The 17,883-nt window shown below is 38.0% G+C and overlaps 2 protein-coding genes across 2 annotated transcripts in view; one reads left to right on the forward strand and one right to left on the reverse strand.

Moving 5' to 3' along the window:
* Positions 1-934: 934 nt before the first annotated feature.
* Positions 935-8,691, reverse strand: cnga4 (cyclic nucleotide gated channel subunit alpha 4). Its single transcript, XM_007227743.3, has 7 exons — positions 8,317-8,691; positions 6,570-6,671; positions 5,783-5,889; positions 4,286-4,955; positions 2,940-3,099; positions 2,678-2,843; positions 935-1,648 (listed from the first exon to the last, which is right to left on the reverse strand). The coding sequence occupies exons 1-7, from the start codon at positions 8,439-8,441 to the stop codon at positions 1,131-1,133; spliced, it is 1,848 nt and encodes a 615-aa protein (XP_007227805.2). The 5' UTR covers positions 8,442-8,691; the 3' UTR covers positions 935-1,130.
* Positions 8,692-10,871: 2,180 nt separating this feature from the next.
* The window catches only part of fhip1b (FHF complex subunit HOOK interacting protein 1B), a 38,147-nt gene continuing 31,135 nt past the window's right edge, over positions 10,872-17,883 (forward strand). Inside the window, exon 1 of the mRNA XM_049484978.1 lies at positions 10,872-11,242. The gene's annotated coding sequence lies outside the window, so the exon portion shown is untranslated. The remainder of the gene's footprint in view (positions 11,243-17,883) is intronic.

Below are 17,883 nucleotides of genomic sequence, written 5' to 3' on the forward strand. Positions count from 1 at the left end.
AATGCACTAATATTCACAACCATTCAAAAATGTATTAATATTATGGCTTTTAAATACAATACAAAACAACAATTACATTGCAGATCGGTGTATTATTAATCACGGTCATTTAATATGACTCTCTTAAACAATTTCACAGCTTTTAACAATTCAGTAATACATTTAAAAAACTATAGGAAAATATTTGCTGCCACCTAGTGTTCAGATCAGGATGATGCACAGCTGCTATAAAATACTGTAGTATAAAGTGTCTCTGATCCCTGATTCTTGATTTATTCATATAGCAGGTTTGAAATTGAAACTTGAGCCTGACCATTTCAATCTGACCAATAAAAAACATGGAATTTAGCTTTTAAAAAAGTGAAGTTTACAATTATATGGAGCCTGTCCTAATAAGAATTATTTAAAAGAGCCATTGAGCTTGACCGACAGTACACACATCTGCAGATAAAAAATATACAATTGTACATTGAACACCTGGAGTATGAAAAATGCATTTGTTTTTTACTATTTTTAGTTTTTTGACATGGAACAGAACCTCCAAAGTAGTATGATGGGTGAATTATAGAAGTTTATTTTTTCTCAGATAAGCTCTCTAGTAGTTATAAATTAAAAATGACCATCTTATAACATAGTTTTTGTATACTTACTTTTTTAACGATTGTTCTATATTATCTAGGTGTTATTAGATTCAGAGTTGTAGAAGATAAGTTTTATTTGGAAGAGCTACAACAAGAAAAGGTAATAGTTCTGGAAAAAATTAAGAGACCACTTCAGTTTTTGAATCAGTTGCTCTGATTTTGCTATTTATAGGTAGATGTTTGAGTAAAATGAACATTGTTTCAAATAAAATAGAGCCATTTAGAGCATTTATTTGCAGAAAATGAGAAATTAAATAGCTAAAATAATGCAAAGAAAAGTCCAGAAATCAATATTTGGTGGAATAAGCCTGGTTTTTAATCACAGGTTTTATGCACCTTGGCATTATGTTCTCCTCCACCAGTCTTGCACACTGCTTTTGGGTAACTGTATGCCTTTACTCCTGGTGCAGAAATTCAAGCAGTTAATGAAACTATTTCAAATAATAAGTAGTTTAAGCTTATATAAAACAATGTCCTGTTTTTCTTTCTTCACTCTTTCTCTTTTATATCCTTGCTTGTTTCCTCTTCTTCTTCTCCTCCGTCCCCCTCGCCCCTCTCTCCATCCGGCTCCTCTTCTTTTTCTCCCTCTCCGTCCCCTACCTCCCTCTCTCTCTCTCCCTCCTCCTCCGTTTCGCTCCACGCTCCCTCAGCCACTATCCCCTCCCAGCCCTCCGTCTGCAGCTCCAGCTGCTCCACGCGTCTCATCATCTTCCGGGCCGTGGACTCCAGTTCGGCCATCAGCCGCGCCAGTTTGGTCTGCAGCGTCTCCAGGCTTCCCTCCAGACGCTCCACCTTATCCTCGGTCTTCTCCTTCTCCACCTCACATTCATCTGTCTTCTCCAGCATGCCCATCTTGGTGAGGATCTGCCGGCCCTTCTCCTCCAGCAGCTGCTTGGCGGCTGGAAACTCGGACAGCGTGTCGGTCAGGTCCTCTTTAGACAGACTGAACAGGTCGGAGTGGCCGATGCTGCGGATGTTGGCTGTGCGGCGGTTGCCTGATTTGTTGCCTAGAAAATGGTACAGTAGTTTGGGGTCAGTTGGGTGATGTTTAACATTGATAATTATGCTAATAATTCAGTTTAATAAGAATTCAAGGAGATTTTAATTTCATTTCGCATCACATGTGATGCATGAGGCGGAACGAAATTTTCTATGTCCAGATTACACCCAAAGAGGAATTTTAAAATAGATAAATATAGAGACAAAACAAAAATGAGAAAAACTACATATTTATTACATACTAAAATATTAATATATACTTGTATGTTTGAGGGGAGATAAAAAAAATGTGGGGCGCTGGAATACTTAACTGCATTATACTTTACTATAAACATCTCAGCTTGTTTGTAAGGGTTTCTAAACTAGAACTGAATTAAAGAACTGAGTAAAAGCGCGTTTTCACACCTGTAGCTGTGAAAGTTTTTATGATCCAGATCAGATGAGTTGATGAGTTTGTGAACATAAATGCACCAAAATGTGCACCAATAAACCAAGCAAGCACATCATCTCCTCTGATTGAACAGAGCTGTCTGGCGTGGGAGCAAGAAAGTAAATATAGTGAGAAGATTCTGTGTTTTACTGCGTATATTTGTGTAGTGTGAAGGTGCTTAAACTAAGAATGCTGTAAATCAATCACTGCACTTTTAAACGGTTATGTATACCAGATTAAACTGATTACGGCAGAACTTGGGGTCAAACTTGGTGTCAAATCTTGACAGCCCTAATTCATATGTAACCATGTGATTGGTGGAATTATGTAAGATTTTGGTGAAGAATTAATAATTAAGCAACACTGCATTAAAATTAATCTTGTGACATTCCAGAAGCTTATTGAAACTATGCCACAATTAAGGCATGAAGCCGCAATCAAAGCTAATCAAAGCTTTTTGGTGGCGATTGGACCTTAATTATATAAAGAAAAAAACATTGAATGAAATGTCAAATATTAATATTAAACAGCCGTATCTGAGCTGGGTATTATAGCCTGTTTTTAGTACATTAATTGTGTCCCCAGAATTTCACACAGTTCATCTTACCTTTAATGTTCAGGATGCTAATCTCTCCGAAAAAGTTCCCATCTCCCAACACAGCAAACTGCGTGACACCATCATCTGCCACCACAGCCAGCTTTCCTTCTTTAATGATGTACATCTCATGTCCCACATCTCCCTTCCTGCACACGTACTCTCCAGGGCTGTACACCTACAGTATACAGAAAGCAGAGCAGATGCATTATAATAAACGTTAACCTGACGTTACCCACAAACTTCTGATCACTTCTGACTGCTGCTCTCTGACCTGCGGTGTGAGTTTCAGCACCAGCTCCTCCAGCAGGCTGCTCTCACAGTTCTGGAAGATGGTGACCTTGGAGAGGGTGGGGAGATGCACACTGACAGCGATGGCCGTCTGCAGAGTTACTGGGAGCTGCTGGAGGATCTCATTCTCCCTCGTGATCTTTCTGTTACAGTACAGAGATCAGTCTTATCAAAACACTCCAGCACCAAAAACAATGTTAAGATAAGAGTAAAGCAGTTTCTTTATGCTTGTTATGAAGAAAGTGGCCATAAAAGACTGAAATTATACATTAATTAAAATTATAGCAATATAACTAGAGGTTTTAGTCATTTTTAACAAGGAAAATATTCAAATTAGAGAGTTTCTTTGGTTGCTTGTGATGCCACCTTGCCAGTGATTCTCATAGCCCTTTTTTTTTAGTAGTTTTTAGTTTTATTTAATTTTTGATTAACTTTTCATTTAATTTTAGTCTGTTAAAGCTGTCCTTCTTATATTTGTTTTTCTTCTTTTATTGTTTTAATTGTTAGTTCTATTATTGTTACTCGTTTATTTACTTTCCTAGTAGTTTTTTGATCTGTTTTTTTATTGACCTGTTATTGCATTCTTTACATTTTTTATTACCTTTGATTTTCTTACCTATGATTTTATGATCCCACTAAATTCTTATTTTATTTGTTTTAGACCTTATTTTAAAATATCTGCTATATTTTATTATAATGTTGGGTCTTTTTTTATTCCTTGTCTTTGACAATGCCTTCCTTATGCATTGGCTCCGTTACATTGTAAATGGGGGCCACCCCTCAATGTACTCTGAATTTAAATAAAGGTTGATTGATTGATTGATTGATTGATTGATTCATTGATTCATTGATTTGACGTATATAAATGAGTAAAAAAATAATAAGCAATAACTAATACCAATAAAACAAGAAAAAAAAATTAAAGGAAGGTAAAAGGACAGCTAAAACAAACCATTAAAAAAAACAGTTAAAAATAAAAAATAAAAATAATAAAATCAATTATAATCATAGCATTGATTGATTGATTGATTAACTGATTTATTGAATAACTGATTGATTAAAAAGGGGGACTGTAACATAAAACAGTAGTAGAAAAAAATAACAAATTGATATTTTTTGTATGATTATACTCAAGTTATGCAAATGCAGAACCATCTGCACTTTGTTTGCATTTTATTATGCTACTCCTTTATATATGATGAGGTAGTATTTTATATTTTGAGGCAATATAAGGTTATAAAAAATGTGGATGCCACCCAACTCTTGTGACAAATAAAAACCTAATGAAGAATAAACTAATGAATTTAGGAATTAGAACAGAAGACGCACTTGTTAATGTGTAGATGTTGGTACCAGTCGTTCACACGGTTCTGCAGCACTTTGCTGATCCTCCGGTTGCGCAGGTAGCCCTTCACCAGCTCGTGATTAGGGAAGAACACGTTGTCTCGGTTCCGCAGGTTCATGATCACGTTACTCACGTTCCCCACAACCGAGGCGAACACCAGCACTGCGATCAGCAGGTCAGCGATCATGAACAGGTACTCCTCCTCGCGCTGAGGGTCAGGAGTGTCCCCCACTGTAGTGAGAATTAAAGTGGAGAACCAGAAGGAGTAGAAGTACTGACGCCTCATGGAGGCGAACTCGGGGTCGGTTAGATTGGGGTAGACCCAGGAGTCCGTCCCAAACCCGATGAAGCTGGAGAGCGCGAAGTAGACGCACGCGTTCCAGTGGATGAGGATGAAAATGAGGATCATCAGTTTGGCGATACGGAAGATGTTGGGGTAGGCCGTGCGAGTCTCCATACGGTCCAACGCCTCTGAGAGGCGGGGCGTCCGAAGCAAGCGGTTTACCCTCAGCAGGGGTGTGTGGACGCCCAGGTGCAGGTACAGCAGGTCCGTGGGCAGCAGAGAGGCCAGATCCCACAGGAAACGAGAGGAATGTAGGTACCGCTTTTTCAGACGGGCCTGATCCACAACCAGAATACCCTGCTCCAGAAACCCTGTGGAACAGAACAAAAGAGAACAGTACAGATCAAAACATCAACCCAATCTGTCAGCATGTTCAGCACTTATAATATAATAATGTTAGCTATACATCCCACAGAAAGGTGACATTTACTTTAACAGTACTTCTATTTGACATAAAAAGCCAGATAAAAAGAAGAAACTACAATGCAACTTGGAGAATGTGGAGATCTGCGTAAGCGCAGCAGCCAGAAAAGGCTGATTTTTTTGTGTGCATCATTGAGTCTGAGAAAAAAGTAGTTCAGTAAAAAAGTAGAAATGTAGGCTACTCCAGAATTTAAGTTTTAAAAACAAGAATGAACTTGTACATGTTCATTTTTCCCATGGGCAGTTTTGTACTGGTTTGTCACATATGTTCTGAGATCATGGTGATTATTAGGCACCATTACAAGAATGCACATTTTATCCAAAGCATATTTTTTTATTTTACTACATTTTTTAAAATGAGAACAACATGTATTTAGCATTTTAGTTGTTTATATAATAGTAAGAACAAATATAGTTGAAATATATTAAATTGTAAACGTTTTTGTAATTTAATCTAACATTCGATTATTGTCTGCATAAAATGTTAATTTTACTAATTGGCTACTTCACTATATAAAAAGTGAGACATTATGATACTCAGACTGGATCTTATTAAACTTTAACTAAAAACCCTGCAGAGATTTTCAGTGAAACATACAGAGAAACTCTTTAAGAAGACATAGCTCTACTCTTTTTAAAATGTGTCTATATATAATATTAGTATATTAGTAATATTAATATTCTATAAAACATATTTTGGCACTGAAACACTTACCAGTATGGACTTTCATGAAAATATCTCCCACGTAGACCAGATCACAAACGTAGTCTAAAGTGAGCCAAACTGCCAGGTATGTTTTCTCAACATCATCAAAGCAGGCCCTTTACAGCAATAAAGAAACAGTTTAGATATAATTACAGAGATTACAATTAAGATTTGCCAGGGATGCACACTAATATTGGAATCATACTGGTATCAGTTTAGATTTGACTGATATATTTCAAATTGATATCTGATGATTCTGTAATTCATTTTCACACTCTAAGAAATATAAGTACAGATTTGTACTTAAAAGAGTACAAAGCTTGTCGCTGGGGCTGTACCTTATATTGAGGCACAAAAAAGTACCTTTCAGTGAAAGTCCTTTTTTGTACCCATGGTTTTTGTGGCAGTAAAGATCATAAAGATTATAAACATTATCATCAACTAAATATGGCTCAAAAACTTGATGATACAAAATTGTCTGGCTTTCAAATAAAAAATGTGCAATGTAAATATATATTGTTTATTAGTACAGTGATACAGAATACTGAATGTACCCTTTGGCTGGTTAAATGGTACAAATCTGTACTTATTGCTGTTAGAAATTACTTTGTACTTCAGAGGGAACAAATCTGACCCTGTAAAGACCAATATTGTACCTTTGAGGGTACAATTATAAAGAGTGTACCTTCGAGTACAAAAAAGTACTCATATCGTACCTCTGTTTTTTAGAGTGCACTACAGTTTCTACATCAGAGCATCTTTGATGTAGATACCTTTATGAATCATTATCTTTTACCTTAGGATGATGGTAAACCAATTGTAGACAACAGGAAAGATCATGACCTGCAGCCAAGTATAATAAAAATCTCCAGAGGGATCAATCGACCATTCCTTAAAGCTGAGAGAGAAAGGAAGAAAAAGGTTGAATATGAGTTTTTGATGATACTATTACATATTTTTAAAAAGAATGGAAAAATGTAAGTCGGTAAAAAAGGAAAACAACTACTGATCAACAAGGAACAGAGCAAACAGAGGGGTATTTATACAAGACAGGCCAGGTGAAAGCAATCAGTTACTGGGAGAGCGGGAACACTGTAGTTCTACATGATTAGCAGAGTCAGGGAAGTCTGGTATGAGTGCATGCTGGGAATTGGAGTCTTTAAATAGTTCAGAGTCCAGAGCAGACAGACTGACAGGGTTTTTACAAGCTTCTTAGCAGTCTCTCTCTTTCTCGCTCTCTCTCTCTCTCTCTCTCTCTCTCTCTCTTTCTCTCTTTTTCTATGTAAAGATGTTCTTAATTCTAAGATGCTTTTGTAAAACTGGGCCCAGTATTGTAGCATTACTGGGTGTGGAAGAATGAGGCTGAGCCATACTTTAGTTAAGTTAGAAATACCATTAAAAATATCTGCAAATGAGCAGATTCTTATCCACCCTCCACCCCAAACTCAGGAGGGTGAAAGACATTCTGCTATTGGAAGTACCATAAGAACAATACCAAGAATTAACATAAACCACCCTAAAATAACCCAAATAAAAAAAGAAGGCTGCTGAGCATACCAGGAGCTTCCCCTCCACAATCAATGGCACCACAGTATAGACACTTTTCGTGTTTTGCCTAACTGACTTCAAATTCGATTTGCTGAACTATTATTCAAATATGTGGTCTGTATAAACCCAACAGAGGCATCACAAAATCGCAAAAATATTGCCATTTCTTTACCTGAATGGTCCATTATAGATGCATCATAGATTGCAACTGAACTCTGAGTTGAGAATGATTCTCTATTGCAGGGGTCTATTGCAAAAAATAATTAAACGATATGAAACAATAATGAAAAAAAAAAAACAGTTAATAACATGCTTCTCTGGAGAGCTTTTGTTTGCATCCCTCCCCTGTCTCTCTGTCGTGCTCGGATTTAGACTTTAGTCCCATTCTTGGGCTCCCTATCTCCTTATGAGGACGTTTTTTCCCCACTGTGTCCCAATTCACTAGGCGGGGCAGCGGTAGTGTATTGGACCGCAACCCTGATGACACGGGTTCGATCCCGCGTGAGGAGCGGTGTGCTTACCTTTTTACTTTTTTTCTTTTTTTTGCGTTTACCTGCTTGGGATCAACAGTTCTGCAATTGGGTTCAACAACCCTCTGGGCTGGAGAGCTACTAGTCTGCAATCCATCCCATTACACTTCATTTTCCAAAACAGATTTTTTTTGTGTGTAATTGGAAAATATTGGAAAATAACTGGCCTGTGGCCAAACTTAATTGCCAACCCCTGCTCTATGGAATGTAACTCTACACATAACTCTAATATCTCAAACTCTAATATCAACATTTTAGGGTAAGGTTTAGGGTTAGACCTAAAGTACAGGTCACGATTAGGGTTAAGGTAAGGTTTTAAGGTTGGTTCATGGTTAATGGTTAAGGTTTGGGGTTAGAGTTAGGTTCTAACAAAAGCAGAAATAAATACAAAAGTTACAGAAGTAAGAAATGGAAACCTTTTTAAGTTAATATTAAAACAATGGCATATTATTTTCTTACACTTACTTAAATTTTTTCTTCTCCTCTTTCTTCGTCTCCGCTGCCTGGCCTGCTTTGTTCTCCTGCGCTGGTTCTTGTGCATCATTCTTCTGCATGCGCTGCCAGTTAAGAAGATTATTCCAGCGACTCATTATTTCATATATTGTTGTATTAAAATCAGTCAGTCCAGGTCCAGGATCTTACTGAGCATGATCCCAGCATCTCCTACAACATAACTCCAACATATTCCCAGAACATCTTCTCACATATGAACTGCCATCCTCCCATCTGCAATTCTGTCAGTGTGTGTGTGTGTGTGTGTGTTTTCGTTCAGCTGTAAGCTCAACATTCTCTGCCTTGTTTGGCCTCATAAGCCTCACCTGGGCAGCACAGGTGATGCTGGTTGCCACAGCATCAGCTCCCCAGGAGTCCCTCAGGTTCCTCACACTGACTCAGCGTACGGTTCCTGCGGCAGTGAGGACAGAACAAACCTCCTGAGAGGTAATCAAATCAGCTCAGGTGATCTTAGCAACCCATCATACACTTCTCCTCTGTCTGAAAGCCACACACTCATTTCTGCACTCTACATACATAATGTCAAATTTTAAAAATGTATCTACAATAAAAAGGTGTCTTTTTCTGTTATTTTGGATTCTTTAGTCATGTTAGAATATACAGAGAATACTGTATAAAGAGAAACTGTACTCAATTATACCTTAATCTATCAATTAAAATAAACTTGTTTGTGTGCATGTGTGTGTGTGTGTGTGTTGTTTGTATGTTATATATGTGTATGGTTTATGTATGTATATTATGTGTGTGTTTTAGTTATGTGTTGTGTGTGTATTTTGTATTGCTGTGTGTGTATGTATGTGTGTTACATGTATGTGTGTGTGCGTGTTGCAGTGCTATAGGGTTTGCCCAGCACTGACAAGGTTATTGTTTAAAAGCCCTGCTTGAAACAATCCCTCACAGAGGTGAACGCACTCACTGTCTCTACTTCATCATATAAGCAGCCAATAATATACAAAAAACTGATGTATACTCTCATATGTGTGTACATTTATTACCCGCCGTGTGCTTGGGTCCAATCCCTGATCATCTTGTGATGTACTGTATGACTTTGCAGTTGTTTTCACCTCATTGTAAGGTACACATTTGGACCTGAAGGATCAGGTTGTACTTTTGAGGGGACATCAGCACTTTTTGTGCTACTTTGATGAGCAAAATGTACCTGTACAGTACCATTTTTTCCTGAGAGTGTAACCCAGAACTCTTCCTGAATATTACTCAGAGGAGCTGTATGTGTGAATGCCAGTGTCTGTATCAGCTGTACGGATCATTAACCTGATTTTATCCCGCTAGCCCCAAGTACAATGTCTGGGTAATGTTTGCAACTTCCTCTATAGGTGGGGTTAATTGCACACACACCCAAGGATAACAAAACTTTTCTTTTATATTAATTAATTTTACTTTATTTTGAATTAGAATTACATAAAATTACCAAAAACATGAAAAATAGCTAAGTGAAAACAGAGACACAACTAAAATGTGTATTTTAACTTATATATTATGAATTAATATGATTTTTTTTATTTGCATTCACACAACAATGCACAATGCAAAATAAATACTTATCTGAAGGATTTTAATAATATTTCATGGTAAAATGTATGATAAGAGAGAGGGGACAAGTAACAAATGCTTAGTTTTCAGTGTTCTAAGTAGTTTTTGTAATGTTTTTAATTTCATATCTTACTTTTGCAATTAGGTCAACGCAGACACTATGCTTGATAATAAAATGTATTTTAAAGTTACCTTGTGCACATTTATACACGGCATATTTTTTTTCATTTTAAATGTAAAAGTTACAAGAGTAGCTCTATGTAACAAAATGACTTGATTATTACCAGTAACAGCCTCCCTTATATTTGTCTGTGTGTGTTTGTGCTATATATGTCAGTTTGTATGTGTGTGCGTTATATATGTGGGTGTGTTTTGTGTGTATTATTTATTGCAGTGTGCGTGTGTGTTTTATTTGTCTATTTGTTATATGTTTGTTTGTGTTACATATGTCATTGTTTATATGTGTGTGTGTGTATGTGTTGCGTGTTTGTGTATTACATATATATGTGTGTGTGTATTATGTGTTGCAGGGTGTCAGTGTATGTGTGTGTGTGTGTGTTATATTTGTGTGTGCTATATGTGTGTTTGTGTTATATATGTCAGTGTGTGTATGCTTGTGTTATGTTGGTATTATGTATTGCAGTGTGTGTGTGTGTGTTTGTGTGTCATGTGTGTGTGTTTGTGTATTACATATATGTGTATGTGTGTGTATCTATGTGTGTGTTATATGTATGTGTTTATAATATATGTATATGTGTCATCCTCCACTACGATGTGGTGTGTGTGATACGTGAATATATAAGTGTGTGTATTATATATTTATGTGTGTGTGTGTGTGTGTGTTATATGTTTATGTTATATGTGTGTGTGTGTGTTATATATGTGTGTGTTGTCCTCCGCTAGGAGGCGGTGTGTGTTCCTGCGGCTCGGTGTTTTCTGAGTCTCGCGCTTTAAGACGTCAGCGCGTCCCCTGCGTGTGGGTGTGTGCCTGAGAGGAGAAGATGGCTGCGGATCGGGAGAGTGAGAAGGCTCGGATTTGATGGTGGAGGACAGCCCGTCCGCTGCAGAAACACGGGGGAGAGAACACGGCCCGCGGTGTGTCGGAGTTCCGGCGGGCCTCCGGTGGATGTGTGCGTGCCCGCTGTGGTGACCCGTGCCGGGCGGACAGTGGAGCTGTGACCCAGTTCGGCTGCTGGGCTGCCCGCTAGCTTTAGCGCTTTCTATTCCCGGGACATCACCCACCGCACCTCCACCATCCAGCGGAGGAAGAGCGAGCGGGGGACGCGGGAGGAGTTAGCCGGGGAACAGCACTCAGTCTGTGAGGTGAGTTTAGCCCTGGGGCGTGTTAACGCTGGGTGCTGCTGCTGCAGGTCTGTGGGCTGGGTGCAGGTCTGACCCTGGAGAGACTTGTTGTTTAGTGTTTAGTTCGGTTAGTTAACGTTAACGTTATCCTGCTGCAGGTCTGCGGTAACGTTAAGAGTTTGGGAAAAAATGTATCTATAGCTACTCTATAGAAGCAAATAACGTCAGTCGTGTGTTTTCTTTTTTTCTGGATAAAATGTTCACTTATTGACACTGTAGAGCTATTTCTTTAACCCTCGTCAAGGTGTATGTAAAGCGGCCACTGGAGAGACAGATGTGGGACGGTTAGCTAGCTAGCTAACTAACCCTCAATAGTAATATTGTTGCTAACTAGCTTTTTAGCTAACGTTAGCGTTAGCTAGGTTAGTCAGCGTTAGCTAGTTTAGATAGTTAGCAGTGTAACTTAACGTTACTGTTATTAAATTACGATATCCTTCAATAGCTGGGTTAGGTTAGCTAACGGTAGCTGCTGTTTACTAGGTCTGTGTGTTGGCAAGAGCTTGGCAATACCATACACATCACGATACAGGGGCTACGATTCTGATAGCTTTTTATCCAATCAGAACCGTAGTTATGATCTAACAACTGATAGAATAGGTAAATAATGTTAACTTACTTGTGTGTTTCTGGATGAAATGTTCACTGATTGACACTGTAGAGATATTTTGTTTACCCTGCTCAAGGTGGATTTAAAGTGGCCACTGGCGAGACAGATGTGGAAGGGTTAGCTAGCTAGCTAACTTAGTTGGTTAACTGGCTGTTAGCTAGCTAGCTAACTTACCCTTAATAATAACGTTATAGCTAAAGTTAGCTAGGTTAATCAGTGTTAGCTAGCTTAGGTAGTTAACAGTTAGCAGTTCACTGTTATTTAACCAAGATATCCTTCAATAGCTGGCTATTGAATAGCTGTGTGTTGGCAAAAGCTTGGCACATCACGACACCGGGGATACGAATCTGAATATCGCGATTTAATGGTAAAGTTATACTGTAAGCAAGGCAACGTGTCGCGATTGTTTAGCATTAAATCAAAATTGTTTTTTTATTCAATGAGAACAGTAGTTTAGTTACAATATAACGATTGCCATAAGTGGTAAATAATGTCACTCGTGTGTTTTTTCTTTTTTTCTGGATGAAATGTTCACTGATTGACACTGTAGAGCTATTTTACTTTTGCAAGACTAGGTTAGCTAGTCTGTGTTTGGTTTGGAGATAAACTAAGGCTTTCTTGAAGATTTTGCCTCTTCAAGGTGAATATAAAGTGACCACTGGTGAGCCAACTGTTAGTAGTAGTATTATAGCTATATAGCTTAACTAGTATTAGTTAATTAATTAGGTTAGCTAGCAGTGTACTGTTATTTTCCATATTTGCAAATTGCTACCCTGCTAAAAACCCAGCTGAAGTCCAGCTAGTCAACCAAAAATAATATAACTAACCCCAGACCCCAAAATTCACCGCAGTCAACCCAGTGTTCCCATTTTTCCTTGACATTTCTACCAGATACACCATATTATATATTCCTAAAGTTTTTACTTGAATCTTTGTTACACCAAATGCATTATTACCACATGCTGAACTTAACTTAAAAAAACTGTTCTTTATTATTGCAATGTATATTACATAACAGCAAAACATTGCAATATTTTTTCCATTATTATTCAGACCTAATGTATCACATTATAGTTCTTAATTCCAATGCTAGATACACTTAAACTGTCAAGAACGCCAAGCTTTTGTACATGTTAAAAATATATTTTTAGTTAATATAGTGCACCCTGTAATGGACATCAGTGATGGGTGTTAATAATATAGATTAAATCTAAGGATTGGAACTCTGTTTTAAAATGTTCACTGTTATTGTATTTTAATACATATTAATATTGAATTATTGCTCAGTCCTTTGTTGAAGGCACTGTGTTTCAGGTTATAGGGCATAATCATACCTGAACGTCTAGAGTAGACCAAGGTTCTTGTGTTTTTGTGTAGTTACTGTTTTTTATTTGGTCTGGTTAGTTTTGGTTTCACTCTGCAGTTTAGTGAGTGCATTATAGAACTTTGCTACATCCTGTTGTCCTCACCTACATGCGCTGCATCCTCATGCACTTGATCTTGTTTGATTTGTAGAATGATGATTGTTCTTCTTTTTTTATTCTGATGTTGAATGGGTGATGATGTCCTTTTTATTTTTTATTTTTTTTTTTTTGTAATTTATCCAAAAAGTGTGAACCAGCTAAAAAGTATTTTTTAGTTTTTACAATGTAGATAAACCGGATAAGGTTTCAGTTTAACTACACCAAGACATCCTCTTTAGGTTGAGTTTGGGTAATTGACGGTTTGTGTAGTGGTGGATTTGTGTTGCTTGACGCGTAGTTTGTGTTTAATGAATTCTGTAGATTGATAGGAACTCTATTAAGCTGAGTAAACAAAACCGAATTTATATCAGCAACATGTAACATCAAGCACATATTAGAAAGAGCAATACAGGTTGTGTAAACAGCCCTGTTGTTTTTACAGATGCATGCTTAAAAAGTGTGCACATTTGTAATATGATGATATAATAAATATGGTTTGTGGTTTGTCTTTGCTAGAGTGTAAGCTAATGAATGGATTACTGGACAGAGATTTTGTCCTAGTTCTGAAAATGTTGTGAAATCCAAGGCCACGCTTAATTCCTGTCTGGGAAACTGCCTCTGTAAGTGCCAGACTTACTAGCATTATACTTAGTCTTGAAAATTCCTTTAGTCCAGACATAAGTGTGAGCAGGATGATGAGTGTGTAAAAGGGGCTCTTAGCTTGTGTATAGATTTACACTGAGTATTTTATTGCTGTGCTTGGGGTCTTCAGTGCTCTGGTCTGTAAGTAGGACACTGCCTCCAAGTCCCCTCTGTGTTGAACCCGCCCTTTGCAAACCTAATTTACTTCGGTCTGAGCAGGTCAAGTCACAACATGAGCGTTTCTCATAGAGTAAAGAGTTAGAATAACAAAAGAGGGTGGATGAGCCTGTCCGAGTTTGTCTTTTATTTGACAGTTTATGACAGCGCCTGTATGGAAAACTGGTCAATTCCCTAACTCTAACTCTACTCTGAACCTCTCCTTCCCTCTCTCTCTGTTTCTCACTCACTTATCACACTGGTCATTCATCTTGCATCACGTCCCACATGTGCATTGAAGCTAGTGTTAATTGCTGGCGTCCCAGTAGTGCTGAATTCAGAGTGGTTACATTTTCCAATGCATTGTGGAATTCAAGAATTTGATGACGTTTAAAGTCATTTTTTGTGCAGGGAACCTGCATTTGCTGACTGAATGCTGAGTGCTGAGTGCTTTGCTTTATAAATGTGGTTGTTTTTTTTATTTAAAATGCAACCATCTCTACTGGTGTTGAAAACATTCCTAGAGACCTCCTACAGTGATGTATTTGTAATCTGTAGACTGCAGACATTTGCAGACAATTTCTGACACATTAAACGACCATTAAGCATTAGATTTTCTGTAGTAACTCATTACATGATCAGGATATTTAATCAAATATTAAGAAAACGTGCTGAGTTTAAGCTCAGACAACTGTTGTCAGCAGAGCTTCAGCCAGTATTTTCTTATTTGCACTGTGCGCTACGTCAGAGTAATCTGTGTAGCCTGATGTAGCTATTCAGTAATGTGATGAATGTGAGTCAGAAGACTACCCAAAAGCTAAAGAAATTACAGAAAAGTAGCTCATTTTCATTATACATAATGACCAGTTACTATCCTTAGTGAAAACTGTTGTGTTTCCAGCCTGTTTTAGAGCATTTAGTGTCCAGGTGTAATCTGTTTTATAAGCTTCATTGGAATGCATTTAAATGTGGTGTATTTCTGTATATTTTTTTTGCTCTCCAATGATGACTTTTTTTTTTAAATTATTATTATTACTTATAAGCACCAACAGTAAATGAACTTTCAAATATGTTTAATGTGTAAATAAATGACAATGTTTAATATTCATGCTTTACCTTTATGGAAATGTGTGTCTAAATTGGTAGTTTATATTAGAATTGGATCAGAACTTAAAAAGTGTGGATACAAGGAGAAAGAAGGACAGGGAGACAAACAAGGCTACCATTGCAATACTCCTAAACTACACAACAATTCCCACAATTCCATGCTAACTCAGTGGAATAAGGTTTCAGGATGGTGCAGCCTTGTGAAATTGCTGTATTTACCTTAATGGCATGTACTGTATATTTTCTGTGTGTAAGATCATTGTTGTTTGGTTTGTAAGCGCTGCATTGTTGCTAGCTTATACATAGAGAGCTTTGGTTACAGTGCATTACCGGCTGATAACGGCACTCATGAACACCTCTCAGCCAATCACATTGCAGGGTCAGAACTTACTGTGGTAAACATATACAATGAATAATTCCAGTACATGTAGAGACAATATATCACCTCAAAAGTAGACCACAGTGAGTCACGTTGTTTGTGTCCTTGCTGTAACTGTGTAATAACTGTGTCGTAAAGCCATTAACAGACATGACACCCAAACCCTAACACCCAAACCGTAAAGTGATGCCCTGCCTGCTTTAGATCCATCTATCATTAACCTTATGACACACACACACACACACACATACACACAGACAATCACACACACATAGAAATGCAAAAAAACTGAGTAATGTTTTCCTCTGTTTTCCTCTTGCTACTGAGTGTTCTTGCTGAATTTATTTTAGTGTCAGGCTGACTGAACTTTGATCGCGTGCTGCTGACTCAAGGAATGTGACCTGCAAACACAATTTCTCCCTCCCTCTTTCTCTCTCTCTTTCTTTCTCTTTTAATTTTTCTCTCTTTTTCTTGTCTCCAGTATCTATGCCATCCATAAGAAACACCTCCTTTTACAGTAGTACTTCATCCTTCTCTTTTCCTCCTGCTGCTGTGCACAATTTCCCCTCATTTTCTGTAATTATGGGGTCAGATGTTGTGAGCGACTGGGAGTTGATTATATGATGTTTGCTGAACGGGATGAAAATCATAAGGAAGTAGATGTTTGATGTGATCTAGGCTGTTGCGTCTTTACAGTCCGCCTGCTGCTTGAAGTGGAGCTCTTGCAGGTAATAGCTGAAGCCTTTATGACGGGCATGCAGACCCCGAGAACCTTTCTCGAGAAGAGACCCAGTAGATTACACTGTGAACTCTGTAGAACTCTGTTGGTGTGTTACGGGTGACTCCCGGGCGGCGGTGACCTGCTATTACCGGAGAGCAGGTTTGTAGACTCCCAGCTAAGAAGTGGCTAATGATTCATAATGACCTGAGGGCTGATTTGACTTTCTGTGGAAAGTCTGTTGTTGTGTGTGTGTATATATATCTGTGTTCAGTACACACAGGTATTTATGTGATTATTCACTCTTGATAACCCCTATGTAAAATAATATATGTGTAATATGTGTGGAGAACTTGAGATAGATGAGAGTTTTCCTTACAAACATGTAATTCTACTGCCTGTCTGGAAAATATAACTCACATTTCCAAGTTTTGCTGTCTAGTTTTATTTTTAGATTTGAACAAACAAACCAGGGATTTGTGTTTAGTGGAATAGAGGTGGAACAGAGGTGAAACCAGCTCATGTGACTTAAATGAGCAGAATAAGCTGAATGATCATACGAACAGTGTTTGTGGCTCAATACTACTACTACTACCTGCTTTTGCCATTGGTTTTGTTTGTGTACGTAAATAAAAGCACAGTGTAAGTTGTCAGAAATGCTGACTTACCAGTGAATCAGGTGTCTTTGCACAGTTTAACGTGGTCACGTTTCATCCAGTGATTTAATCCAGAATGATTTATAGCAGCAAAGAGCAGAAATGCACTTTAGGGATATGAACGGAGTGGAAAACTGGGTGGAGTGGTTGTTAAAGTAGTTGTTAAACTATGCCTCAGAAGAAGTCTGAAGTATAGAAGCATTTTAATCTGATTTAGGTGAATTGTGTAGCTTTAAGGCTGGTTTACACTTCTGTGTTGAGTCAACATGCTGGCTACAGCATAGCCTGTGTGAGCGCCCTACGCAGCTGTCCACATTTATACTCCTGCAAGTGTTCGTGTGTCTGTGTCTCTTTGGAATGTGGCTGGGAGAATGGAGGTGGGCAGCACTGAAGCACTGCTGACTAAGCATGTTTTCCTAATATCAGTTTTGACCATTGCTTGGCCATTTTAGATGCATTTGATGGTGATCTTTGCTTAAAATGTTCTCCTAAAAGGTTTAATACTCTGTTTCTGTGATCTGTGCTACAGTAGGCCTATACCAGGATGGTATAACATTTGTTGCCCTTTTACATTTCCTTCCAAGTGCCTTGCATGCCCAAATCCTCTTAAATGTTATTTGGCAGCATAGCTATTTATTTCAGAGGTACCTCAACCCAGTTGTTCAGCCAGAACAGTCTGACCCTGATCAGCGTTCACTCAGCAGTAATGGCACTATATATCTATTGTGTGTGTGTGAACACAGCTTCTAATTAATTATTCAGCAGCTATACTGCCAATAAAATAGAAACCAATACTTTCTGGAGCAGATATTCATATAAAATATGAATCTGTTGGTATAGTATTGGTATAGTTGGTAAGTGTGTGTTTGTGTGTAAAA

This window comes from Astyanax mexicanus, chromosome 11 (assembly GCF_023375975.1).
Source record: "Astyanax mexicanus isolate ESR-SI-001 chromosome 11, AstMex3_surface, whole genome shotgun sequence".
Lineage (NCBI taxonomy): Eukaryota > Metazoa > Chordata > Actinopteri > Characiformes > Acestrorhamphidae > Astyanax > Astyanax mexicanus.